Source organism: Sciurus carolinensis, chromosome 4 (genome assembly GCF_902686445.1).
Source record: "Sciurus carolinensis chromosome 4, mSciCar1.2, whole genome shotgun sequence".
In the NCBI taxonomy this organism is placed as follows: Eukaryota; Metazoa; Chordata; class Mammalia; order Rodentia; family Sciuridae; genus Sciurus; species Sciurus carolinensis.
The window spans coordinates 70,214,798-70,242,572 of record NC_062216.1 but is presented as its reverse complement, the minus strand read 5'-3'; the positions used below and the strand labels follow the sequence as shown (position 1 = coordinate 70,242,572).

The window sequence follows — 27,775 nt, the reverse complement described above, 5'->3', positions numbered from 1 at the left end:
CTCCCCGAGAGATGCTCTCTGCTAACTTCATTCCTGCCTCATAGTTGGAATGACAGTGGTTCCCAGAATCCCTGGGGAGTGGAGAGGGTGATGGGGGTCTGGGGAGGCAGCCAGGCCCAGGAGCAGGTTAATGTTACAGTCCTGGATAAGTGAGCTAGGCCGGCTGACGTCAGGGTGATGATGGGTGGAGGGGAGGGCCAGGCTGCTGAACTATATAGATAGGTCAAATCAAATAGTATCACCCCGGGACTGAGCAAGCGGCAAGCTAGAGAGCGTCCCTAAGCCATGGTCCCTACCGGCCGCGGCTCAGCCTGGGTCCCTCTGCTCTCAACCCGAGTGCCTGAAGCAGGCTTTGGTTTCATGTCAGCAGCCCTCATCTGCCTTCCAAAAATAAGCCCCTGCCGCCATGCTGAGGGGAGAAAAACAAGAAGGGCGGTATTTTTAGGGCCATTAATTCTGACCACGTGCCTGAGAGGCAAGGTGGATGGCCCTGGGACAGAGGCTGTTCATCACTATGTCCCGGGGAGCAGGACGTCTTCAGGGCACGCTGCAGGCTCTCGTCTTCCTAGGCGTCCTAGTGGGCATGGTGGTGCCCTCGCCTGCAGGCACCCGCGCCAACAGTACGCTGCTGGACTCGAGAGGCTGGGGCACCCTGCTATCCAGGTCTCGAGCTGGGCTTGCTGGAGAGATTGCCGGAGTGAACTGGGAAAGTGGCTATTTGGTGGGGATCAAGCGGCAGCGGAGACTCTACTGCAACGTGGGCATTGGCTTTCACCTCCAGGTGGCCCCCGACGGCAGAATCAGCGGAACCCACGAGGAGAACCCCTACAGTGAGTGACAATTGCACCCAAATGGGACATTTGGGAATTTGGGCTGTAGCAGAACTAAAAGATGAAGGGGTCTTGTTCTGGTGGGTGGAGCCCTACTATAAAGGGGGAGAAATGTTATGCACTATTTAGATACCCTGGTTGGATCCTGCCTAGGTGCAAACTCAATATGCTGAGATCTGAGCATCTTGGTGGCCTTTGCCATCACCCTATGGAGTCCCTGTGGAACTAATCGCTTCAGTATTACTGGCCCATCTGAGGTCTTATAAGACCACTAGGAACCATCAGCCTGGAAAGCCATGGAGCAGCAGTGGGGAGACTGAGTAAGGATTCTTGGACCAAATTAGACATGAACTTATTTTTATTCAGTTTCCCTCTGAGAAGGAAAGGCAAATGGTTTGCAAAATTCCCAGCTGAAGCACATTCTTCTCTTTAATTCAACCTGCTCCCTTTGTCCCCGGGTCCTTATACTACAAGTTGATACATAATGCATAGTCTCCTAGCAGAGACAGGATGGGGACCGCAGGATCCAGGCAAGCCATCAGCCTCTGTGTAGCTGCAACGTTTGCCAGATAAGATGGGTTGAGATTTGTTGAAACATGTGAGCCTATATTAAATAATAATAATAATAATAATCAGCATGCATGTTTTTGCCCAAGTCAAGGATCTTGAGGGACTGATTCAGTGAAAGTTCAGATCCAAAGTTTATCTTAAATAGATGCATGGTGGTCACTGCAATCCCTAGCTCTGATATGGAACCTTTTCTTGCAGAGTTGATGTTTAAGAGGATAGTGGCTAGACATGACGAATCTAGCAATGGGATCTCCTAAAATTAGAGAGTTCAAGGACAGAGGTGATGGAAGGTCTGGCTATCTAGGAGGAAAGGGACAGACTGGATGCCCTGGTGGGGCTTGAGTCCCCACTCTGATTTGTATAAGCCTTAGGTAATATAGCCCCCATTTCCTTGTCAGGCCTGCTGGAAATTTCCACAGTGGAGCGAGGTGTGGTGAGTCTCTTTGGAGTGAAAAGTGCACTCTTCGTTGCCATGAACAGTAAAGGAAGATTGTACACCACGGTGAGTTCATTAGGCCAGGGGAAGCTCCAGGTTGCATGAGGCCTGACACACAATTGAAAGAAAAACACAAATACAGTACAGAGAAGTAAATCTTTATCCAAAATGAGAAAAGAAGGGGTTGTGAAAGGAGCCCTTGCAAGTGAGGGCTCCTAGAATCTCCTGCTTTGTCAACTTCAGAACTAATTGACTTCTGCATCAGACTGTGATTTTGCTGATCCATCTGCCAGGGCCTTTGGATGTAAAGAAACCATAGCGCAGGGAGTTCTTGGGTCAGAGAGATCTGCACTCTGGCATAAAGCAGCCATCCAGGCTCATGGGCAGGTCTGATTCCCTGAACTGGAGAGGCCTGTGGATCAGAGTTCAGCCTGGGTGTGCTATAAGAGGCATCCCAGCTAGACTGCCACAGGGACCATGGAGATGGAGCCCATTTCCCATCTTCATCATTGTGTTGAAATTTTATTCCAAGGTCTTATGTCCTCTGGTATTCCATCCTGCAGGCTAGAGAAGGATCTCCTCTGTTGCACCCTTTTGGCAGGCACGGGCCCCACCTCTCCCTCTGCCACCATAGATAGTCTCTGGGAGGGTAAATGCTGGCACTTTGGCACAGTAACCAACATCTAAGCACATTAATCAAAATTTCTTCTCTCTTTAACTCTCCTGGGATTTTCAGCCCATGATTTGGCTTATTCTAAAATATGGGTTTTAAACATTCCGATGAAGTTGTCAAAACTGAGTTCTTTTGACAGCAGAAAGGAAGCTAAAAAGGAAGACCTCGGAGCAATCTTCAAGTAAGACCAGAGTTATTTATGGGGAGGGTGTGGAGGGATGTTTTACTGCCTCTTGGAGGACAAACTGAGGATCAGGAAGTGAACAAACAGATCTGGGGCTGGTGCTGGGTTGCAGGGGGCTGTCCCTGCAAAAGAGACCTTTTAAATACTGGAGTAGGTTGACCAGATGGCCTCTGCTCATAACCTTTAGTGCTAACATTTTAAAGTCTAGGTTGGTTTATGGGGACACATAGCATGGATGAAAACCCGTGGTCTCCTCCTGATTCTGTGGATAGTGTGCATCCATATCACCTTGCAGGAGCTACTTCATAGATTATTATTCAGCAGGACTGGGATGAGGACTGAAAATCTGTTTTGCACTTTTTTTTTTAAATTTCTTATTTGTATTTGAGGCACAGGAGGCGTAGGGACCACCAGGCTATAGGGCTTCTGGAGGCCAGGGAGTCATGTTGCCCTAGTGTTATACTAGCCCTGAGAATTGGAGGGCTCCTGAAATGAAACAGCCTGAGGGTTAGAATTCTCCAACGACCTCTTTACCTCTCTCTGGAAAAGTGACAGGGAGGACAAGGAAGCAGCCTGGGAGCAACCAGAGACTTTAGTGGAGCAGACACCCCTTTCACGGGGTGAATCCTCCCCAAAAGCACCTTCTCACCAGCCCGAATAGTGCCCAGATTCCCATTGAATTGGAGAGCTGGGAATTTGGGTTGTTGACTATGTAGGAGATTTTATTTATTTATTCATATTTTTATTGGTTCTTTGTAGTTAGTTATACATGACAATAGAATTCATTTTGACATAATTATAAAGACAAAATTATATGTTGGCATAATTATAATTTGTTCTAATTCAGTCCCCAGTACTTCCCTTTCCCCTCCCTTCTTCCCACCCCCTGTTCCCTTCCCTCTACTCTACTGATCTTTCTGCTATTATTTTTTTTTTTAATTAGCATCTTGTGGCTGTATGTGATGGTGAGATCCGCTGTGGTTTATTCATATGTGTACCTGGGAATGTTAGGTCAGACTCATTCCACTGTCTTTCCCTATCACATCCTCCCGCTTTCCTTCAATCTCCTTTGTCTACTTCAGGAGCAGGGGATTTTAACAGGTAAATCTGGAAGGAAGTACAAATTACATAAACTTTTAGTCTTACCACCCTTAATAGTAAAACTAGCATTTCTTTCTCCTTACCCAGAAAGGAATTCAATTGTGGAGAGAGGGGAGGAGCACAAATCTAGGGTAAATTTGTGCATTTTCAACTGTAAACCTCCTGGTCCTGATAGGAAAAGCTGGGAAAGGCAAGGAATATAAGATCTAGCAGAGAAAACACCTCAAAGGGGGAAAAGCACTCAGAGTGACAAATGTTAAGCAGACTTCTCTTTGAAGTGTGGAACACCCCAACCCATCAGGCAAATGACTACAGATGGGGTCAAGTGGATTGATGAACAGTTGGGTTCACTAACCCAGCAGAGGCCAGGAGAAGTCTCACCCCTCCTCACCCCACCACCCCCAGCAGCATTTGGCCAAAGAGCATCTTCTCCAAGGTGGGAGATTGTCCTCCCAGGACCCCGGGCCAGAGAGAGGGGCTAGACAGCTGTGCCCAAGCCTGGGCACCTGATGTTTCCTGTGGCTGGAGACCAGATGCTCCTGAACAACCCCTACCAGCTCTCTCTTCTGCCCTTCAGGGGCCATTATCACAATCTAAAAAAACAATTGCCAACTGATCCCCCGGAGCCAGGAAGACTCCTGCTGGGTGATGATTTCATTCACACTATTTCCCTTTAAGCCCCCTGAGCTGCCTCCTCGTTCTGGTGGTTCAGCTGCTACTGCAGTTAAATGGAATTTCTCTTGTGGGGAAGGGAACCCTCCCGGGGTGGAGAGTGTTGGTGAGGGGACCAGGTGGCAACTTGTAGTCAGAGAATGAGAGCCAACAAAACCCACCAAAAGTGGCCTCCCATGTTACTGCCTCTCAGAGGGTAGTTTGCCTCCCCTCCTAGACAATATAAATAGCTAACCTGGATTGAGCGCCTACTGTTTGCCCGACACCCTGCAGAGTGCTTCACAAGCATTATCTCGCAGCGCTCCCTGGGAGGCACATTTGATCTGCAACCTCATTTTGCAGATCGCGTGTCCAAGGTCTCACACACAGTGTCCTATCACAGCTATGTGCAGACCCGCCTCAGCACTCCTCAGACAATGCGCAGAAGGCCCATAGCGCAGGCGCATTTGGCAGTTCCGGTTTCTAGTGTCTTATTTTGAGCAAAGTTCCCGAGCGTCTCTGGGCCTGGGCTCCTCAGGTGTAGACTGAGGCTGAAATTAGTGAGTTCCAACTTTCTCGTTTTCTTTTAAAATTAAGAAACAGCTGAGCGTGGGGGACACTTTTCTATAATTCTATCGACGCAGGAGGCTGAGACTGGAGGATTGCAGTTAGCGACTTAGTGAGATCCTGTCTCAAATTAAAACAAAACTTTAAAAAAAAACAGCAAGGAACTTAAACTGATGGTGTTTCTGTTGACACCCATTTGTTAAGAAAACTACATATTAAAAACAAGGTACTAGTAATTCAGTTATACTCTTAAGGGACTTTAGTTTTAATAATCATAACAGCCTTTACACGCTTCTAATTAATAGTAGTTTGACAAGTACAAAGCACAAAATCCGAATCCGTTTCATCTGTAGAGGGCTCCCTGATGATTACCTGGGCATTGTGTTGGGGAAGGGGGACCAAGTCCCTCCTTCTTTCTGTTAGCTGCTACTCCCACCTAGTAGAGGATGGAGTTCCTGAGGGGATGGGACAATGGACACCCACCAAAGTGGAAGGGCAGAGAGAATGGCCTAGGATACAAAAAGAGAGACTTTTGTGCTAATGAGCGCCTGAGCCCTGCAGACAAAACACCAGCTGCTTCAGAGGGCTATACAGGAGTGAGAAGAGATACATCTGATGAAGACCTTTTCCAACATTTCTAAATTGACAGTGCAATTTAGACAGTGCAATTGACAGTGCAATTTTCCTAACAATTGTATGTTAGGAAAAGGGGTTAGAAAATGCTAGCATCTTCAGAGTTGGAAAACATTCAACAAAGAACAGAAGAAGCAATCAAGAACTACAAAAGGAAAGCATCTTAGGACATGATTTTCTTTTTTTCCTTCATCTCCGAACTCCTTCCACTCTACTCCATCCCTGTGCCTCTGCCCGCCTCACATACATAACAACCAGGACTAATAGGGCAATAGTCAAAGCAGACAGAGGATAAGGATCTTTAAAGACTGGAGTAACTTAGCTCTGGCCGAAGACAAGGGCATGAATATCTTGTCTCCCTCAGATTTTTCAGGGCGTTTCTGCCAGAGGAAACTTACCTGAAACACCCAGAGATGTGCTCCTGTTATTCTTCCCCACAGTGAAAGATGAATGCATTTCTTTTCTTTCTTTTTTTTTAAATGTGAAGTTTGGTTCCGCATGGGTCTGATTAGACCTACGTGGAATTTAAGACATTGTCACGTCAGTGCTTGAGCCTGGCAGGCCCAGGAAATGTGATCTGCTGGAATTATTTTCATTTGTTCAAGTAATAATATACGGTAGCTGCTTTTATTAACAGGACATTCACTTGGCTCGAGTGCTTTTCTCACCAGAGCTGAGGAGCCAACATTCCTGAGCCATGAGAACCTTAAGCTCCAGGATATGATGGAGATGAATTAAGAGGCTGGGTCTTGAGCATCGCTCTGGTCTTTGGGAAAATCCCATCAACCTGAAGCATCCACTCCAGCAGAGTCCAGGGAATATCCATTGCTTCCACATGGTGCCACAGGCTTCCCCTAGCCACCTGGACCCCCTGGAGGATGGGTATGACAGGAGCCAGTAGGGGAAAAGCAGAGGGCTGCTGAAGGAAACTTCACCTAGTTCTGTTTGCTTTTTAGGTTTGTATAGAGTTCTGGGGTGGGGGGAGCTAAGGGTAGGAGATGAGCTAGAGAGAAAGGACAGAATGAGAAGAAACTGAAGTAGTAATCTTCCAAAAAGGTGTATGTGTGTGTGTGTGTGTGTGTGTGTGTGTGTGTGTGTGTTGCGGAGGAGGGGGGGTTGAATAGTCAAAATCTGATGAACAGCACTAGGATGCAGCTCAGTGGCAGAGTTCTTGCCTAGCATGTCTGAGGCCTGGGTTCCATCCATGGCACTGGAAAAAAATAATCTGTTGAACAGAGAATTAAGTATAACACATATATATATTAAGTATAACATATATAACACATAAGTATAACTTGGTATCCTTAGGAAACTGGTTTCTGGAAATGGGTAACCCATGGATACCCAGTTCTGCTCAAGTCCTTATATAATGACCCATAACCCAGTCACATCCTCTTGTAAATCATCTCTAGATTACTTTTAATACCTAATATAATGTAAATGCTACATAAATAGCTGCCATTCTATTGTTCAGGAAGAATGATAAGGAAAAAAATCTATGCATGTTCAATACAGAGGCCATCCTTTTTACAAATATTTTCAACCCATGATTGATTGAACTTAGGGATGCAGAACCTATGTACACATAGGGCCATCTGTGTATACCACCGCAATCATGCACTCTTAACTGATGTTTTAGGGGACACAGACACTTAGGAAAGGCTGGCTCTTGGATACATTCTAGACAGTGGGATGTGGGCAACGTCCTGTGTTTCTTGAGGGAATCATTCAGCACCTCCCCTTTCCTCTGCCCCACTCCCTCCACCCTAAGATCTGATTTCCTCCCTTCCAGTCTGCAAAGAGAACACACAACCTCCCCCTTAACCACCATCCAGATCAGAAATAAATTCTCCTGGAAACTGACTGGGCGGGTTCCTCTCCAGGGACATGTAAAGTTAGAACAGAGGGAAAGGCAGGTGGGTGGAGAGGGCCATGACACCACTAGGACAGACCACCCGCTTCTGATAGAAACGTTTCCTAGCCCATCTTCTACCCTGAATCCCTTTCCCACTTTAAATAATAAACTTATTCACACAGGTAACATATGAGCATGGTTAAGGGAGAAAAACGATCAAAGAATCTTCCATGGACCTTAAGCGTCATTGCCAAGGAGGGACTTTCCAGAGGCAGCCACTGTTCCAGGTCCTCATGAACCACTCCAGGAATAACACACACATGTGCATGTGCATGCACACGCAGGCATCATGTTTTAAAAAATCACATGAACAGAAACATACTTTGCACACTCTTTCAGACCTTGAATCTTCACTTGGCAATATGTTTTGGAGAACTTTTTGTATCCGTACACCAAGAGGTCTCTTATTTTTTCATGAGATACTATTCCATGACATGGATCCACCATAAGTGACTCAGACATGCCCCTCTTAATTGATCCATACATTGTGTTTGGTGTTCTACTGTTGTAAATAATGCTGCAGTAATTTGGGGGCACATGTAGGCACATGACAATAGGAAAAATTCCTGGAAGTGAAATTGCTGATGCTTTGCTCTCTCCATTTTTGGGGTAGACATTGTCAAGTCCTTATAGACAGTATAACAATGTACACACCATTCCTTGTCTCTATACACTCACCAACAGAAGTATAGTATCAAACACTTTTCTGATCATTGAAAATGTTCTCTCTTTTTATAATATACATTTCTCTTATTAGGAATATTTTCTTATGCTCAAATGCTATTATCCCCTTTTCTGTAAACTTTATTTTTTATAAATGTTCATTTCCAGTAAGTTAAGGGTTCTGACTATAGTAACAAAATGTTCTCTTTGACATATGAGCACCGTAAATATTTTTATCATTCAGTTTGCCACTTATATTTTTATTTGGTTTAAGGTAATATTTTCAGGCAGAAGTCAAATGTGTTAGTTTTTTAAAATGGTTTCTGATTTTTTAAAAAATCTTGCTTAGAAAGATCTTTCTTATTCTGAGATTGTTAAAAACATTTTTGGCCAGGCTTGATGGTGTATGCATGTAATCCTAGCTACTTGAGAGACTGAGGCAGGAGGGCCACAAGACCACAAGTTCAAGATCAACCTGGCTAACATAGGGAAACCCTGTCTCAAGATAAAATTTTTAAAAAGTTGAAAGTGTAGCTTAGTGCTAGAGTGCTTGTCTAGCACATGTGAGGCCCTGGGTTCAATCCCCAGAAATACACACACACACACACACACACACACACACACACACACATTATAATTTTTCAAAATAGAATAAAATTTTTTCTAGATTTTAATTTTCTAGATTTTATGTTTAAATTATTGTTCCTTTTGAAATTTATTTTGATACAAGGAATGAAGTCACACATCAAACTGTATTATTATTATTATTATTATTTTATCCAGTCATTCCAGCACCTTGTTTTCTCCAGTGATTTGAATGCTACTTTTATTTTATATTTATATTAGATTCATTTTTATATGTGTTTGATTGACTGCTGGACTGTTTTTTCATTGATCAGCACCAGACTTTTAATTAGTGTAGTTTATTTTCCGTTTAATTTTCACAACCAATCCCGAATTTGACTTCTAGTGCTATGGTTCCCAAGCTTTGCTCATCAATGATCTTGAGTCTGTAGCTGACTCTATATCCCATGCACAGGTGGAGAATCCACCATTCAGAGGCTCCTGGTGGTCTGCATGGTACCAGGGCTGGCACCACCTCCTCCTCATCCTGCCTCTGTGCTTGTCCCTGCTAGCTCACCATCTCCCAGTCACTTAGTCAGAAACTGCAAAGCTTAAAAGCTAAACTGTCCAATAACCCACAGGAAATCTTATGGGATTAGTGATCCAGAGTAAGAAAATCCTTTTAGGGGTTTTGTGGTAAGGAAATTTGTGATTAAATCAGAACACAGGCCAGGCCTTGGACCCAGGATTTTCCATGCATGATTTCTATTGATGCTCACTCCAGTTCTGTGGTATAATTGTTCTCATTGTTCCACTTTACAGAAGAGGGAATCAAGACTTAGGAGGTTAAATAATCTGTCCCAGTTCACATGGCTAATAAGATGTGATTATCATGAGTGGAAATGCAAAGCTTTGGTGCAAATATGCTCTTTACCTGCTTTGATGAGTTCATTCTCTCTGCTTGTGGTCATTCCTTCCTGTATTCATTCCATAAATATTTACTGAGCACCAATAGTAAGGGAAATCCCACCTCCTGGTGTGATGTGCATGAGACAGTGAAGACTTTCATGTGTATCTCAAGCATATTAACGTATGTGAATGGCTTTGTAAACAATAAATAAGAGCCGTGTGTTGGGGGAGATGGTTTGCAATGTTCACATGGGCCCTGCTGGCCCCTAGCTCACTCTCCTACCACATTGAAAGAGCCTCTGGTGTTTCGGTGTTGCTCTTATTAAATCATCATTCATTCAGCATCATATCCCAAAGCAGACTCTGTCCTTGTCCTAGGGATCTTGGAGTCTATCAGAAAAGGAAAACCTAAAAAAAAAAAAAAAAAAAAAAAAACAGTGATCAGATGCTATTTACGTGACCTCAGAGAGGTCAGTCCCAAAGGGTTCTAGAGTCTGGGATGCTAGTGAGCAGGCTCCTTATCACACCTCTTAACAGTGAGGCCAGGATGCTCACAGTAGGTTTTCTATAGAGATAGTCAGAGGATACCTCTAGCACCACTGGGTGGCTATTGAGTGTGGGGTGGGGGTGGGGGGAGAGGGTGGGGTTATAACAAATGACTTTAGTCAGCAGGAAGGAGGCAGAAATTTTACTCCACCTATTTCTTTCAGTTTCATTCTGTACTTATTTTAAAGTCTAGATTCAAAGTCTCCTGGCTCCCACCTTGCTCTTTCTTCCTCTAAATCCCTCAAGTCCCTATGGACTCCCCCAGAGCAGTGACCCAGAAAGGCTGGAGAGGAAGGAGCCCTTTTCTTCTAGGAAGAATGAGGGACTTGGATGATTTATTGGGAATGAAATTGTTGATATGTGACAGAAAATCCAACATTCGTCTTCTGAACTTGTGCACACAAATGTCGACCAAAGTAGCCTTGAAGGGGGCCATTTATTGTTGGAACCACCTACCACATTGGGAACCAGGTTCCTTTTCAGGTAAAAATTGCTATACCTTACTGTCTCTGTTCCTGCATGGTCCTGGAGAACAACAAATGTCTAGGAGGCACCAGACATCTCCCAATTCAAAGTCAAAACCAAGAATGGGCCTCTTTGAGGAATAGCAAACTTGGGGAGGGAGGGACCATAATTGGAAAGAAAGTACTGGGAAGGACTTAAGAGATCATCTCTCTCCCTGCCCCTCCACTCACCACCCCCACCAGCTCCCACCACACACAGTTTGCACAAAACATACTGAGGCTGAGAAGGGAGGAAACTTCTGGAGCCCATACAACCAGGAAGTAGAAAAGTCATTAAATAAAACCACAGGTCTCAATCCTACTCCACTAGACAATCTCTCACAGTGGGCTTGAGAAAGCAGCTTCCTGTAGCCTGCCCTAGTCCTTTCACTGAATGGAATGCATTATCATCTAAGGACAAGTGGGAAGTGTCCTAACCTAGAAGTCAGGAGACCTGAATGGTATAGCTTTGGCTGCATCCCGCTCCACAGGACGGACCATCCGTATCTGCCCTTGGCTTCCTCATTGTGAGGAGGAGCCATGAGAGATCTGAAGTTTCTCCCTGATCGAACTTCCCAAATTCTGTTCCAGGATGGCTTAGACCCTGTGGTGCTTGTCTTACAAAGGGAAGGAAGGGGACACTGGCAGAGGGGCCTACTGTACGTGACTCAGCTGCCATTTGCAGCACTCCTCATGTGTTATTGAATCTCTGCTGTTTGTGCATTTCTTCCACAGCCCAGCTTCCAAGAAGAATGCAAGTTCAGAGAAACCCTCCTGCCCAACAATTACAACGCCTATGAGTCAGACTTGTACAGAGGGACCTACATCGCACTGAGCAAATATGGACGAGTAAAGCGGGGCAGCAAGGTGTCTCCAATCATGACTGTCACTCACTTTCTTCCCAGGATATAAGGACCCATGAACAAAGGCTCACAGGTTGACAGCTATATCTTTTCTATTGGAATTTTGCACAAGTGAACAATCCCCCTTATTGTCTATGACTTCTGAATCAGGCTTATCTTGTGCCTGGAGAGACCTGAGTTGGTTTCCGCTACCTGATGGCACTTAACCCACCCAAGTGAGGTGTTGTCATCAGCATCTTAGACTGGTGATGGATCCTGTGCTTTGACCTCACCTGAGAAGAGAAGGTATAGATGACACTTGTGGAATGTGACTGTGTGCACAGGAAAGGGCCGGGGTGGGAGTATGTGTGTATCCGTGTATGTCCGTACATCTCTGTATATCTTCTCAGAGCAAAGGCATTTCAGAGCATCGAGTTTCTTTCCCCTGGTATCATCACTGCAGGAATCTTCCTGCAAAAATGTCACCTGTCAAGCCAGAAGGATTGATCTATGCTCCCATTCTGCCTCTTTCCAATCATCTTTTCATTCAGGGGTCGTTAACTGCATAGGCGACATGGGTGGTAGGGAGCAGCTGTCCTCTGAGTGCAGAGAGGCCAGGGCAAGAGGGTGTAAACTTTCATTGCAAACAAGGAAAAGAGTGATCAGGTGCCCCAAGCCTCGTGCCTGTGGGGGTTCTAGGGAAGTTGGGATGCATCATCAAAGAAATGGGGTAGAAGGGGTTCCCTTCTTGGAAGAAAGTGGCAGAGCAGTGCCCAGGGCAATTGAGGAAGATCTGCTGGAGGCAGCAGGAGGGACTGGATGTTCTGTGGAAAGCTGTTCTGCCTGGAGGACTCCATGCGTGTGTGCTCCAAGAACAAGTAAGGGCCAGGCTGCCTGCCCATAACTTTTCCTCACTTTGAACCAGGTCTTATTTTAACCTCAGATGACAAGGATCCTAATAATGGCAACCTCTTTGGCAAGGAAGGGGATGCAAAATAGGGCATGAAGGAAGTAGAGAGGCTTTGGACTACAGATGATAATTCCTCTCCAGCTATGTCCAGGAAACTCACCCAAGTTCTCATCTGATACTCTCACTTCCTTCTTGGTCGGCTTCATCTCGCATACACGCAGCACCCTGGATGCAACAGAATGGGCACCATGACCTCCAGAGTTTGCCCCCTGACTCCCTACAGTAGGAGAGGAGTGCTAATCCTGTGAGATCAAGCAGCCAAGCTGAAGTGGCTCCTCGCTGTACCATGCCTTCTTGCCTCCTGTCCTTTGAGAGTATTTAAAGCAGAGGTTCCCCAAGTGACTATAAATGTGGTCTGCCTGGAGCCTTCAGATTCCTGAACCATTGGAATGTTCCTAAATCTGAAACCAGAGAGAGCCATATCAGAGTGCAAATATTTTCGGCATATGTGAACCATCGAGTTACAAAATGACCTGACACCCTCTGCTACTCTCAGGGGCCCCGGCCTGCAAGACAATCCCTCATCTGTTGCAAATACCTTCATCTTCAACATACCTCTCTATTCGTAGATGCGTGCCTCTATAGATAGATTTAGGCTGAGGGATTCTGAGTTGAGGATGGAGGTTGGCAATCCCAGGGAGAGACACTGTACTGCCTGCCTCCTCTGCTCTACAAGTATCAGGGCATGTGCTGGGTGAAGAGGTAAAAGCCACAGCAAGGTGAGAGCAAAGATTTAACAGACAGTCAAGGCTCAGGAGCATGTGTGAATGTAACCAAGCCTTGGATGGAAACTAAAAGGAGCTGGATCTTGGATCAAGTGGAAGGGTGAGAAAATCAGTCCATCTTGACTGTGGTAACATTGAAATGCAGGTCTGCTTGGAGGCAGGAGACCAAGTTGGTCACTTTTTAAGAGACCTTGTCCAGTGTAATCAGTTTCTTTAACAGAGCACATCAGAAATGGAAGCACTAAGGACCTAAGGTGCATATCCATGCCTGATGGAACTGGGAATGTAGGATGGCTGGGTGGATGGTTGAATGGTGATCTGGATCAGAGAAAAAAGTTCCATATCCTAAAGCAGTAGTTCCTTCCTTCCTAGGTCCTTCAGCTGACTTAGCACCAGAGGAGACAATCTTCTAAACAGTCTGCAAGGTTTGGATTGTTAGGCCTTTCCTAGATCTCTCTAGAGGCTCACAAATTGCTCACATCCTGACAAGGAGTTTTACCAAATGTCTACACCCATTTTTCATGCTAGGTGTGAGAAGAAGAAACCATGAAATGCCTGGAATCAAGCAGGTTTGATGTTCAGCCACTGTGTAGTCAACAAGTACACTGACTTTCTGTGACTGACGCCAATTATGATCTGGTCTAATTGGTACCAGGACCTGCGCCATACTAGTTGTTAAGTCTCTTGAATATTATCTGTGGATGTAGGGATGTATGGTTGATGCTTTTAAATTTTTATTATGCAAAAGAATTCACTTAAGGGCTTTCTCTTTTACTTATAAAGTGACTTAGGCTGAAGAAAAGTCCCACCCACAAAAATTGGTTAAAGAATATCAAGGGGCATTTCAGTTCCTTTTCTCCTGCTATTGTGCACAGGTGTGGAGAGTTGCTTATACCTGATCAAATGTCCTTTGAGTTCTGGACTCAGTTGTCAGCCCCATTAGATCCAAAAGGCTGCAGCAGATGTTGCCATAGGCAGGGGAATAGAGTGAGCCCCACTTTCTCACTGAGGATGTACTAAGAATGATTTGAGTCCTTCCTTCCCCAGATCCTGAGCAATGAACCTGGTTTATAGAGTTTTGTAGCTAATTGGACTCTTTTCTAACCTGAATCTTCTCTGGCAGCTCCATGCAAACTTTGGGTTCCAAGAGCCAAAAGGCTGTCTTATTCCCTCTCTAAGAGCAAATGATAAAGAAGAGCAGAGCATATCTGCATACACCTGAAGATGGACTTCTCATCTGGGAGGAGGTTAGCTCAGAAGCAAGTGGGGAGCCCCAGGACCATTGTAAAATTGCCATCCTCTCCAGGGCATGGATGGACCTCATGGGAAACCAGAAAATTTTAAATACCTTGTTCATGCTGTTGCTTATGTCTGAATGATCACTCATAGCCTTTTAATACCTCTCCCTTTCCACTTTCTGTACATTTTGGAAACTCCCTTGGGAAACAATATATGATTTTGTAATTAATACCTTATCATTATCTTTCACAGCTTTCCCCTCCACCACCCCATCCCACAATACCTCCCCGCCACACACACACCCTCACACATACACTCAAGCCTTTGGTTAGGGCTATTCTATGGCTTAACAAAGATAAAGAGGACATTTTCTCTTGTCATCTGATTTAGGATACAAACATCTCTCCTTTTTAGACATATAGTCTTCTCCCCAGACCAATAATCCAGGCTTGAAATTCTCTCCCTTCCCAAGTGCTATCTTGGACATTTTGAAATTCTCTTTCTTTGCAGGCTTCAGGCCCTTTTCCTATGCTAAGAACTTAGATCCTTCAAGTACTCACTCTATGCAAGTCCTTGGGGAAGAAGGACATGGAAGAGCCCATGAGCTGTCATGTTTCTTTCTCCCAGTGTTTGACACCCATTGCCTTTGCTGCATTGTGCCCTGGTCACTGGGGCAATGTAGCTACCAAATGGGTTGTTGGCCCCCAAGATACCAGATGTCCCCTCTTCCCCTTATTCTCTTCTGCTTTTTAGGTGGACACAATTTAGAAAACTCCTACAACTTTCTAACCCTATGCTTTTCCCCAAAGACTCTGGGCCAGTTATCACTGAGAAGGTATTCTCTGTCGCTTGCCACTCTCTGCCTGCCCAGTGGGTCTGCAGTAGTTGCTCCTTCCTTCCCTACCCACAAGGAACCAGCCACCCCTGTCACCTCTCCCAAAAGCCCAAAAGATAGGGATGTTCAGGACAAAGCTAGAAAGATATGTAGAAATACTACAGTCTATGCTTACACATGAGTGAATAATTCCTCTTCCCAAAAAAGAAGGAGGACATGATTATACCCCAATTGGATCCTGAATCTAGTGCAGCATATAGATAGCCATAACAGAACCATTCTTGTATACCTCATTGGACTACTGAAATTCCGGCCCCAAACAGCTGTGTTTTGATGTGGTTCTCTTTTTGTTAAGTACCTCAGGCTGGGTCCCGGTGCAGAGCTGTCCTTAAACTTGGGTACAGCGGATAGGAAAACCCAGAAGTTGTTCAGTCATGTGCTTGTGAAATGTGATGCTTCTATTTTTTAATATGTATGTGCTATGCACAAACCATATCATGTTCCAACAAAAAGTAAAAGGTCTTTTTATACGTTTCTCTAAATTGTTTCACTCCACCCCTCCTATTAAAACTGACAACAAATTTCTGGGTTGTGATTGATTTTTATCTTAATTCTCTTCCCTATCTCAAGGAGGCATGGACAGAGGAAACAGAAAGCATAGACTCCTGGTGGTGCTGATTATGAAGGCTGGTAGAAGTTGTGGGGTTCACTTAGACCACCAGCCCTACTTACAAATGGGGAATATGGCATAGAAGGGGGAAGGAAGCAACACAAGGCCCCAGGGAGGTCAAATCCCTCTTCCCCTCTGCCTTGGTAAGAATCAGAAATATTGCATTTCTGTACCAATAGGATTCATTCATCATTCATTTGTTCATTCATCCATGGAGAAATACTTATTGAGTCCTTCATTCCTGCATTGGGCTAGTTTGGGGGGATATATGACTGAACAAAGTAGACACAGCCTCCACCCTCTCACAAACTTATATTTTTAAAAAATATCACCAAGAGCATGTTATCAGTAGAATCCTAAGGTCCACTCCAGAGGCCTAGGATCATATGTGGGGCCCAGGAGTCTCCATTGATAGCATGCACTCTCAGAAGTTCTGACTGTAAAAAGCACTATCTAGTAGGAGGACTGGAAATAGAGAACACCTGAGCTGGGAGAGCCTCTACAAATTATAGTCTTTTCATAGATTAAATTAAGAAGAAGAAGATCAAGGAGTTTAAGTAACTCCTTTATATATCCCTTCCTGAACCTCCTATCATTAGACCTGTGACCCCACTACCATGTTGCTGCTCTGGCCCTTCCTATTTCCACATGCCTCTTCTATCTCCTCCTGCCACTTCCTGGAGTAGATGAACATGTGCCTTGAGTTGAGCAAGCTGGGTTCTGAATAAATCTATGTGCTCTTGGAAGATTTGCCTGGTCCTTTGGCCTCTGCATCTCATTCCTGTATTTATTCACGCAATTCATATTTCTAGGCTTCTACAGTGTGCCAGAAACCATGCTGAGCCCTTGGAATATCACTGTGACAAATGATATATGGGCTCAGAGTCTGATAAGGAAGATAGACACTAAGTAATTACAGTAAAGTGTGGTGAATGGCATCAAAGAGGAAACTCGAGTGTGCTGTCGCTGCCCAGATCAAGGTCCTAACCTTATCTAAGTGTGTAAGAGATTCCATCTCAGAGAAAACTGAACTCTGGGGGAAGTCAGGCAGGTTTGGAGCAGTGAGTGGAGGCTGCAGGCAGGGGAGAAGGGGTGCTCTGGGAGAGGAACACAGCAGGTGTTTGAAGGTGTTGCTGAAGGGAGAGGGGGAGGACATGGCACCTTCAAAGACCTAACACAGGACTGTTATTGCAGGTACAGGGTGCAGAGAGCTGGGCAAGATGGGGCTTGAGATGGGTGGTAAGCAACTGCCATGGAGCTTCTGGTAAGTGAAGTTAAGGTGCTTGTGTTAAAAAATATTCCATATCATATGTTTTATCAATTGTGTAGCTCAATGAGTTTTGAGTAAAATCACTAAGTTACTAAATTGTGCAAACCATCACCAGAAATCGGATTTTGAACATTTTTTTGCTACTCCACCATGATCCTTCATGCACATTTTTTCTTATTTTGCCCCAAGCAATCACCAATCTAGTTTTTATCTCCACATTTTACCTTTTACAGATATTTCATTAAAAAGAATCATACAATATGTGATCTCTTGTGCCTGTTTTCTTTTTCTGAGGAGCTAGAATTTTAAACCAAGAACAATGAAAGGCCCTTGGTGAGTTTAAGAAGTTAACAGGACCAGGTAAGGGTTTTAGAAAGGTCATCAGAACTGTCCATGCCAAATAACTTGGAGAGATGAGTCTGTGGACAGGTTTCTATTGGTGTGTTCCAGGCTGGGTAAGATGGCAACTAGATAGAGTAATGATGGAGGAATACAGAGAAGCCTGAGTGGTCACACTGTATTATCCTACAATAGAATACAAGAGGAAATCATTCTCAGAATGAAAACTCCAACTTTTTCAACTTTTTGTTGCTGTAACCAAAATACCTGACATAATTGACTTAAAGGAGGAAAAGTTTATTTTAGCTGATGGTTTCAGTTCTTGGTCAGTTGGCTCATTTTTCTGGGCCTGAGGTGAGGCAGAACATCATGGTGGAAGGATGTGGCAGAGGAGAGCTGCTCTGCTGATGGTGACCAGGAAGCAGAGAGAGGGGAAAGGGAGCCCAGGACAAGATAGAGTCCCCAAGGCATGCTCCTAGTGACCCACTTCCTACAACCATGCTCTACCTCCTATCATTTGCACCATCTCCCAATAATCTATTCAAATGATTAATCCATCAACCAATCCATGATGAGGTCAGAGCCATCAAGATCCAATCACTTCCCAAAATTCCCATCACTGAACGTTGCTGTGTTGTGGACCAAGTCTTCACCACAGGAGACTTTGGGGGACATTCCAGGTTCAAACCTGCAAACTCCTCAATTGACAAGGTGTTTATTAGGAAATAAAGGCTTATTTTTAAAAGATATTCCAACATAAAATTTTGGAACTGCCCCTCTCCCCCAAAAAATAGAATTTAGTGCTTAGTTTTTTTAAGAATCAAACAACCAAAATATTCCATTTGTTGAACATTCTTATGGAGGTTTCCCTGAAAGGGAGGAGGGAAGTTGATGACCATGACCATTTGGGAGACCTAGGCTGTACGGGCAGAAGATTCTCTAGACTAGTCAACTGAAGCGTTTATTGTAAGGATCATCATTGATCTTTGTTATTTTTTTAAATTCATTTTTATTGTAAACAAATGGGATACATCTTTTTTCTCTGTACATGAAGTAGAGGCATACCATTTGTGTAATCATACATCTACCTAAGGTAATAGTTTTTGATTCATTCTGTTATTATTTTTTCTCCCCCCCACCCCTCCCACCCCTCTTATCCTTCTATACAGTCCCTCCTTCCTCCATTCTTGCCCCCCTCCCACCCCCCATTATGTGTCATCATCCGCTTGTCAGTGACATCATTCGTCCTTTGGTTTTTTGAGATTGGCTTATCTCACTTAGCATGATATTCTCCAATTTCATCCATTTGCCTGCAAATGCCATAATTTTATCATTCTTTATGGCTGAGTAATATTCCATTGTATATATATACCACATTTTCTTTATCCATTCATCAATTGAAGGACATCTAGGTTGGTTCCATAATCTGGCTATTGTGAACTGAGCAGCTATGAACATTGATGTGACTGTATCTCTGTAATATGCTGATTTTAAGTCCTTTGGGTATAGGCCAAGGAGTGGGATAGCTGGGTCAAATGGTTGTTCCATTCCAAGTTTTCTAAGGGATAGTTGTTATTTTTACAAAGAACACACCAGCCCTGCCACCTGGTTCTGGTGGGACACCCTCCATCCAACAGGCCTGACAAATATCCCCTGAAGCATGACTACTTGCAGTTTTCAGGCGGCTGCCTCTCTCCTAGAAGGGAATGGAGTGCCTGTCTCAGTTGGGGCAGTAACAAGGAACACAGACTGGGCAGGTCAAACAACAGGAACTCGTTTTCTTATAGATCTTGGAGGCTGGGCATCTAAGATCAAGAGCTGTAGGTGGGTTTCTGGTGAGGCCTCTCTTCCTGGCTTGAAGACAGCCATGATCTCACTATGTCCTTACCCTGCCTTTCCTCTGTGGTCTCTCTTTCCTTTCTTATAAAGCCATAATCTTATCAGATTAGGGTTCCAGCCTAGTGGCTTCCTTAATCTTAATCACCTCCAAAAAAGCCCCATTTCCAAGCACAGTTGCATGCGGTGGGGGTAAAGGCTTCCACATGTGAATTGGGGAATGCGGGTATAAATATTCCATCAGTAACAGTGCTCCACTGCCATCTGGGGAAGCCTGAACCAGTGGCAGGCATGTGTATCAGATCCTCACAAATAGCCCCAAAGTGGGGGCCCTGTTATTTTGGATAAGCAAGACACCTAGCTACCTCTAAGGCAATAATTCTCCAGTGGGGGTGGTGTTGACATCTAGGGGTCATTTGCCATTGTCATGACAGAATGGGAGTGTGTAGTGCTAATGGCATTTAGTGGGAATCAGCGACGGATATGGCTGACCATCCCACCATGCACAAGAGCGCCCTCTAGCATAAAGAATTATTTGGCTCCAAATATCAATGATGCCAAGCTTAAGAAACGGTGCTCTGTGGGAGAACACCCATCTGATTTGGCCTGAAATTCTTAGACGGAAGAAATTCTCATTGAAGACCCAGGCAGGGACATACAGGCTGGGGAGAGAGTTCTCAGATGCCACTGTCAATGCTTACACTGGAACTCCAGTCCCCTGAAAGTCCTGCTGGAAATACAATAAGGGCAGAGGGTTATCAAGATCTGTCCAGAACCCTGAGTTGGAAGATGAGGAAATGTAGACCTGGGCATCAGGTGGAGTAGCACGAGAGGTAGTGACTGGCAGACACTCCCTCAGGCTCCTGCTCCTCGTCCTCCCCATCGACGCCTTGTCCTCCACCTCCACACCCACCTCCATCACAGGCAAGCAGAACGACTCTTCAGAACTTTAGCTGGGTATCACTCTTACCTATGTCATTTTAATTTTATCATTCCTTTGTCAAATAATGCTGTTTGTTTTCATTTCCTTAAGATTATAAAATTAAAATATGCCTATGGCAGAGGACATAGAAAACCCCAGTGTTATGTTAAATGTCTCCCAAAGGACCATGTAGCGAAGACTTGGTCCTCAATCCGTGGTGCTATTGGGAGGTGGTGGAACCTTTAGGAGGTGCAGCTTCGTGGGGACGTGCCCTTGAAGGGGATAACTGGCCCTGGCCTTTCTCCTCTCTCCTCTTTGCTTCCTGCTACCATGAGATGAAAAAGAACTCCTCTACTTCCATATGTTTCCATCATGATTTTCTGCCTCACCACAAACTCCAGAAATGAAGACTGAGCTCAGAGCAGCAGCAAGCTGCCCTTCACTCTCAAGTCTGAGATGGAAGGAGACACACCTCTCCAGTCTTGGAATTTTCCAGGTGGGAGTCACACAGCAACCCTCTGTGTCAATCAAACTGCAGGACGCATGCAAAGCCTCACATGGGATCTAATTGAAGTTTCTCTCTCTTGGCTGGTGAAGGTATTCCAGTTCCTCCAAAAGGTCCCCTACAAAAGTCTACAAAAAAGTCTACAAAAAAGGTACTCTACAAAAGTCCAATCATCTCTGAAATCCCCTTATTGTCTTAGCATCGACGATGTAGGTGAATGGCATGAACTCTTTGAGTTCCACAGTTCCCTGCACATCCCCAGTGACCTATGACCCTTCTCCACCCAGCCCTGCCCCATCTCTCTCCAGGTTTAGCTGTGAATTCCCTCTGAACTCCAATAGCTAAAAGAAAAGACAGTAGCTTGGAATTTCCTTGGCCTCCTATTTATTTTTAACTGGTGTGTGGGGAGGTGACAAAACAATGATAAATGAATAAAAAAACAAATGATCCATAATTCTAGACCTAGAACATTTTAAATCCATAAACAGCAATTAGGAGGAGGGAGGAGGAAAATAGGTAGCCAATCTGAAGACAGAGTAATAGAAAATAGCATGAATTATTTTAGTCTTCTTTGTAGACATAAATGTATGTTTTCCTTAAATAACAGCTATTATAATGTGTTATAGGTTTATATATAACATTATATTATAAAATGGTACATGTTTCTTGGCTAATAGAATTATGCTATGGAAACTAAAGATATAAATGTTTTATAAAGAAGAATAAATAATAGGCAGCAGGAAATGCTATATTTCCTATTTTCCAAACATTTTTAGGACTCCAAAAGTTTCCCCCAAATTGTTCTTTTTCCAACTTTTTAAAATATTCTCCTCCTATGCTTCACATTGTTGTTTATTTATTTATTTTACTAAACATAGTTCAATTATTCTACCTTGGTTCCACTGTCCCTTAGGATGGGTGTTCAGCCTGCAACACCCGTCTCCCAGATGGAACTGTGCATGCAGCCCATTATGAGAGCTGTAGTGCTGCCCCCTTGTGGTTATTTCCTTGCTGATAATGACTTCATCACTAGATTCCAAGAAAGATCTACTGGATTACCAATCAGGACACCTGACTGAGATGCTGATTTTTAAAGTAAGCAGATCAGAGTTCTTGCTTGGAAAGAGCTCACTGAGCTGTATGGACAGCAACCTTCCAAGGTGAGCCCCTTTAAATCAGAATACATTTGAAGTTTGCTTTTGCTCTCTTGGGGATTGAACCAGGACCCTGCACATGGTAGGAAACCTCTCTACCACTGAACTCCATCCTCAGCCATTTAAAATTTATTTTGAAACAGAATTTCACTAAGTGGTCCAGGCTGGCCTCAAACTTGTGATCCTCCTGCTTCGGCCTCCCAAGCAGCTAGAATTATAGGCTAGTCAGAATACATTTGAAGTTGCAGAAGAAAAAGTGACTCAGTGAAGAAAGGAGCTGGGATTGCAAGGATAAGCTGGGACTGCAAGGATGACACTTCCTTCCTCTTCTCAGTCTAAGTTACAGAGCTTGAGCACAGGCCCCAGCCCAGGTATCAAAGCACAAAGTGAATTGGCTTTAGTGGGAGGGTTAGAGTAAGAACCTGGAGGCAGACAGCTGGGAGTCAAGTCTTGAATGTGCCACTGAAGAGTTGCGTGGTTCCTGAAAGTTATCTCAGCATCAGTTTCCTCTTCAATGACAATGGGATAATAATAGTACCTATCTCTAAGTCCTTTAGTAAGTGTTGGATAAACGTGAGTTGCTCGTGGCAAGGCAGGCAGGGTGTTTTAGAGTGTGGACAAAATGGATGAGTGTGCAGGGGTTGCAAATTGAAGACAGGTCTTGAACTCCAAGCTAAGAAGTTCAAACTTATCTTGTAGACAGTGCTGAACTGGTATAGATATTTGCCGTGAAATAACATGATGGGCGCCTGTAGTTCCGGCAACCCCCAGGAGGCTGAAGCAGAAGGATCACAAGTTCAAAGCCAGCCTCAGTAACTAAGCGAGCTCCTTAGCAACTCAGTGAGAAATAAACATTTTTTTTAAAAGCTGGGGATGTGGCTCAGTGGTTAGGTGCCCCTGGGTTGAATCCCCAGTACAAAAAAAGAAATCATGCTGGAATACTATTTTAAGAGAAGAATCCATGAGGAGGATAAAAGATTGGAAATAAGAAAACTGCTAATTCATCAATTAAATAAATATTTGTTTTCCACTTATTAGTTATAAATAACTGGGCTAGTGATGTGCATGAGAACACAGGGGAGAGCGAGTGTACACACACAGGAGTCTGCCTGCTGGGAGTGCTCGTTCTAACGGAGACACATCCATTGGCTCACCACACAGCAATGCAACATCCAAGACCACCGGCAAGGAAACACAGGGCAGGCCCGTGACCGACCCTGGCAAGCAAGTCACATAAATTCTTTGGGCTTCACCTGTTCAATGCAGCTTATATCCCTGCCCTGCCTACCACGCAGAATCAGTATGGGATTCCAATGAGATGATGCTCCGAGAAGAGTTTTGAGAAGGGTGAATCATTCTGAAGGAAGAATGATAATGAGTTCTTACCAGAAGCCCTGGTGATCTGTGACCACAGCAACTCTGATGATGGATTCTTAGTGAGATCTTTGAGGCTCTCCCCTAGGATCCCTTCCCAGTGGAGTCGATTTTTTTTCTCAGTTCTACATAATAAAAAAAAAGAAAGAAAGAATGTTATTTTATCCCTTTCCCCTGCTCTAACTTCTTAGAATCAGACAGAAAGAGGGCGGGAGGGAAAGGAAATGAAGGGAGAAGGGGACTGTTTCTCTAAGTGCCAGGCACTTTCAGACCTGTTACATCAGTGGGTCTCTGTGGAGCCTTTGGACACCTTGGGAGGATGCCACAAAGTGGGGACACCACTGGCATCAATGAACAGAGGTCACAGATGAATGTAGGACCGTCCGCCAGCATGAAGAATTATTCTGCTCAACTTTCAAAATGCCACGTAGGTGTAACACCTGCTTATAATTCTGAGCCTAGAATCAAACTCTGCTGTAAAGCAGAAGGCATTTTCTCTATCAGTTTACTATGTATTGAACTTTCCAACTAGGGTATAAATCCAGAGAAGACTGTATTTTGTTTTGTTTGGAACTCTTGAAGAGCTCACTGTTTTGGAAATCATACCATGTTAATGCCACTAGTGGCAACAAGTTATCAGGAAAACCACCGTACCTCCCACATCCATGGTGGCTGTCTCTTTTGTCTCCTGTGTCTCTCTGTCTCTGTCTCTCTGTCTCTTTGTACACATGCACACACACACACACACACACACACACACACACACATAAACACACATGCATAAACCCACACACATACTTAGTAAACTCTTATTTCAATTGTCAAGAAGGCACATAATTTTCAGCTAAGCATTTTCCTGCTTCTCTTGATTCCAAATGTGTTCAGTGTAACTAGATACAAGCGTTCCGATACTCCACTGTCTTTTAATATAGTTGTGCCTGGGTGTACAGACACTAAGTATTTTAAGTTACTTTTATTTCTTCTACAGTTGAGGCATTATGACTTTTTAAAAATGATATGTGTAGGCAAGTTCTATCAATCATGAGTTTCACTTTAAATGGTAAGCTAAAGATGGTGTTTTGAAATATTTCTTTTTAAAAGTGCTGTTTGACAGCTGGGTGTGGTGGTGCACACCTGTAATGCAGTGCCTGGGGTTCAAAGTCAGGCAGGAAGATCCCAAATTTGAAGCCATCCTGGGCAACTTGGTGAGATCCTGTCTCTAAATTAAATTTAGTTAAAAGTCTGGGGATGTAGTTCAGAGATAAAAAGCTCCTGGATTCAATCACCAGTGCTCATATATATATTATGATATATAGTTATATAATATATGATATATAGTTTGGGTGACGGGAGAGAGTTGCCATGTTAGCTCATTTAACTAGTGAAACCAAAGCTCACAGAAGCCCCTGGTGATCTGTGACCAGATTGAGAACTGTCACTGAAGTATTTGCCTCATGCCTCCGCAGCCTGGCAACTGCCTTGTAAGGTCCGTCTGAACAGCAGCTAACTCCGTCTGCTCTGAATTTAGCAGAGCTCGGGCACCTAAGCAAGCAGGGAGGATGCCGAGCAGCTGCCGATTGCAATTCATACTCTGTATCCAAAACCCCATATTAATCTATGACCCTCCTGGGCTGCCTTTGGGGACAGAGGAAGTTCCCAAATCACAAAGAATAAACGATATTCTCTAGGTGGTTCTTCCTGGGGATGGTGCACAGGGCTGTGGCAGCCGGTGGCCTGAGCTGAGTTGCCTGGACTAAATTTAAGTGCCCTGGGACCCTTCCTCCCCCATCGGGATCCCTCTGGTGTTCTGCCCCTCACCCCTGGCATCCTGGTTTGCGAGAAGGTGCTGTATTTATAGACCATCTTTCTGCGAAGAGCTCCAAGCTCTTTTCGGAGATTAGCTCACTGTGGCGGGGCAGAGGCTGTGTTCCTCTCCCTGTAAGGCAGAGGAATCAGCCCTGCCTGGAGGCTGGAGGCTGGGCTCCCAGAGCCTGGGCCCGCGGTGTGACCTCCACTGAGTCACATGCCCCTCTCTCCATCCTGGCTGGCACTGACTCCTGGTCCCTGCAGTCTGGAAATGCAGCAGCAAGGGAAAGCCTGAGTTTTGCCTAGGTTTCTATATTCCTCATGCCTGGGGCAACCCAGATGGGAGCTGGCTGCCACTACTCTGGAGCATTACTCAGGACCTGGGACTGAATTTTTTTTCTTTTCTTTTCTTTTTTTCTTTATCCTCCTCCTTCCCTTCCTCCTCTTCTTCCTCCTCCTCTTCCTTCTTTTTTGTTAAAAAAATACTTTGGTTTTTAAGAGAAGGGGTCTTGATGTGTTACCCAGGTTGGTTCCAAATTCCTGGGCTCAAGGAATTCTCCTATCTCAAGCTCCCAAGTAGCTGGGACAAAGGCTCAGGCCAACAGGCCTAACTGAAAACTATTTTAACTACACAGTGGCTATGGTTTGGGGGTGCCCCCCCACCAGCCCCATCACGATTGAAGTCTTGTCCACAGAGGGGCGCTCTTGGGAGGTGGTAGAAACTTTGGGAGGTTAACTTTAGCAGGAAGTTCTTAAGGTCATTAGGGCGTGAGACCATTTATAGAGGATTGTTGTAAGAGGAGCAAGTCTGGCTCTCTGCTGCCATTCAAGATGTGGCTGTTTGCTCCATACACACTCCCTCTGAAATACTGCCATCTGCTACCCTGAACAGAGGTGGAAAAAAGGGGACTCCTCCACTTTGCCTAATCTTGGACTTTGAACTTCCAAAACTGTGAGCCAAATAAACCTGTTTTTCTATATAAGTTAGCTGCCTGAGGTAGTTTGTGGTAGCAACACAAAGCAGCAACTGCAACAGTCTAGTGGCATCAAGTACTCACCCACGGTGTATAACCATCATCATCATTTCTCTCCACAACTGGTTCATCATCCCTGACTAAAGCTCTGCACCCAGTAAACAATAACACCCCACCCCCTCGCCCCAACCCCAGGCCACCACCATTCCATGTTCTATCTCTGGGAAACTGCCTAGTCTAAGCATCTCTTATAGGTAGAATCATATTTCTCTATCTGTTTTATTTCACTTAGCATGATGCCCTCAATCCATGTTGTCCCAGAAAACTGGATCAGTAGCTCTTCTCTCCTTCCCTCCAACCAAATTCTCCCACCTGGAATGGGTAGCATCCTCTCCCACATACAGCATTGGGGGACAGAGATGCACTTATCTTGATGACATACTTTGAATTTCGCAAAGTTTATTTTCAGGATCCTTGGACTCCCTGGCCATGTGTCTTTTCATTCTCCAACACAGGGTTGCTAGAGCTAGCAAATAATCATAGAGAACACCCAGTGAAGATTTCAGATAAACAATGGATAATGTTCCAGTATAAATATGTCCCCATGCTCTGTTTGAGACATACTAAGATTCATTTGGAATCCCAGTTTAACTGTGTGTCTTGTATTTTACCTGGCAGCTGATCCCAAAGCCCCTCCGTGCCCTTTGGAAACTTCTTGCCTCCTACTCTCCTTTCCCCCTGTAATCCATTTGTACATAGGTAAATGTTATGTATGTTGATTATTGTAATCAGTGTAAGCAGGGTGAATCATAAGTTGGAATCTCCCCTCCACACCCAGCTGGCAGAAGATCAGCTGGTCTCTCTGAGCTTCTTACCTCACCTGAAGGTAGATCACATCACTACCTGTACAGTGAGGATTGAAGGAGCCACCTTAAATAGGTGCATATTCTTGACATACTTTGCTATCACTGGGCAGTGACGGATTCCGCTTACCCTGGCTTTGCCCATGTTTATAGTAATTATTTGCTTAAGTAATGGATGAGAGAACAGATGGACAAGGGCATGTGGGGGCCCTGGAATCCTTAACCACTCTGGGCGGCCTCCTGCCTCTTCCGTGTGCAGTGTCCATAGCTGCCTGGGAGTGTGGATGAGGAGAGGTGGGAGGACTCCCAGGAGAATCTCATGCACAACTGAAATGCTCCTGCCTCTGCTCTGTGTCGAGAATATGGACCCACAAGGAACCCTGCATGGAAGTCAGGCAGGACCCAGAGTCCCCCAGGCCTTTCCCTTTGCCACATTGGCTGTGCCTGACCAGCCCACCCTGCCACCTGCCAGCTGGTTTGGGTCTCCAGTAGAGGGAGGAACAGTAGGAGACTTACCTGATCCCCCTGATGCTAAGTCACTTGCTGGAAGCATCCTTAGGACAGGGCTCTTGGCATCTCTGCTGAGGTCTGAACCATGGGAAGGGCAAGGGGCTCTGGGAGGGTGCTCAGCCCCAGAGGGTGGGGACGTCTGGCTCAAGGAAAGGTTCCTCAGCAGAGCCTGCATGTGAGCTATTTCCCAAGCAAA

The 27,775-nt window shown here is 44.8% G+C and overlaps 1 protein-coding gene and 1 long non-coding RNA gene across 2 annotated transcripts; one reads left to right on the top strand and one right to left on the bottom strand.

Annotated features, from left to right (window-relative positions):
* The first annotated feature begins 484 nt into the window (after nucleotides 1-484).
* Fgf6 (fibroblast growth factor 6) lies at nucleotides 485-11,657 on the top strand. Its single transcript, XM_047550594.1, has 3 exons — nucleotides 485-830; nucleotides 1,799-1,902; nucleotides 11,481-11,657. The coding sequence occupies exons 1-3, from the start codon at nucleotides 485-487 to the stop codon at nucleotides 11,655-11,657; spliced, it is 627 nt and encodes a 208-aa protein (XP_047406550.1).
* LOC124983368 (uncharacterized) lies at nucleotides 9,157-27,775 on the bottom strand. Its single transcript, XR_007108407.1, has 3 exons — nucleotides 27,586-27,775; nucleotides 23,439-23,551; nucleotides 9,157-10,104 (listed from the first exon to the last, which is right to left on the bottom strand). It is a non-coding gene; the product is annotated as an uncharacterized LOC124983368 (long non-coding RNA).

Bases quoted from the DNA above. Each gene is read 5' to 3' on its own strand.
- Fgf6 (XM_047550594.1), top strand. From the start codon at position 485: ATGGCCCTGGGACAGAGGCTGTTCATCACTATGTCCCGGGGAGCAGGA. The intron at 831-1,798 runs GTGAGTGACAAT...TTTCCTTGTCAG, and splicing joins CCACGAGGAGAACCCCTACA to GCCTGCTGGAAATTTCCACA. The intron at 1,903-11,480 runs GTGAGTTCATTA...TTTCTTCCACAG, and splicing joins AAGGAAGATTGTACACCACG to CCCAGCTTCCAAGAAGAATG.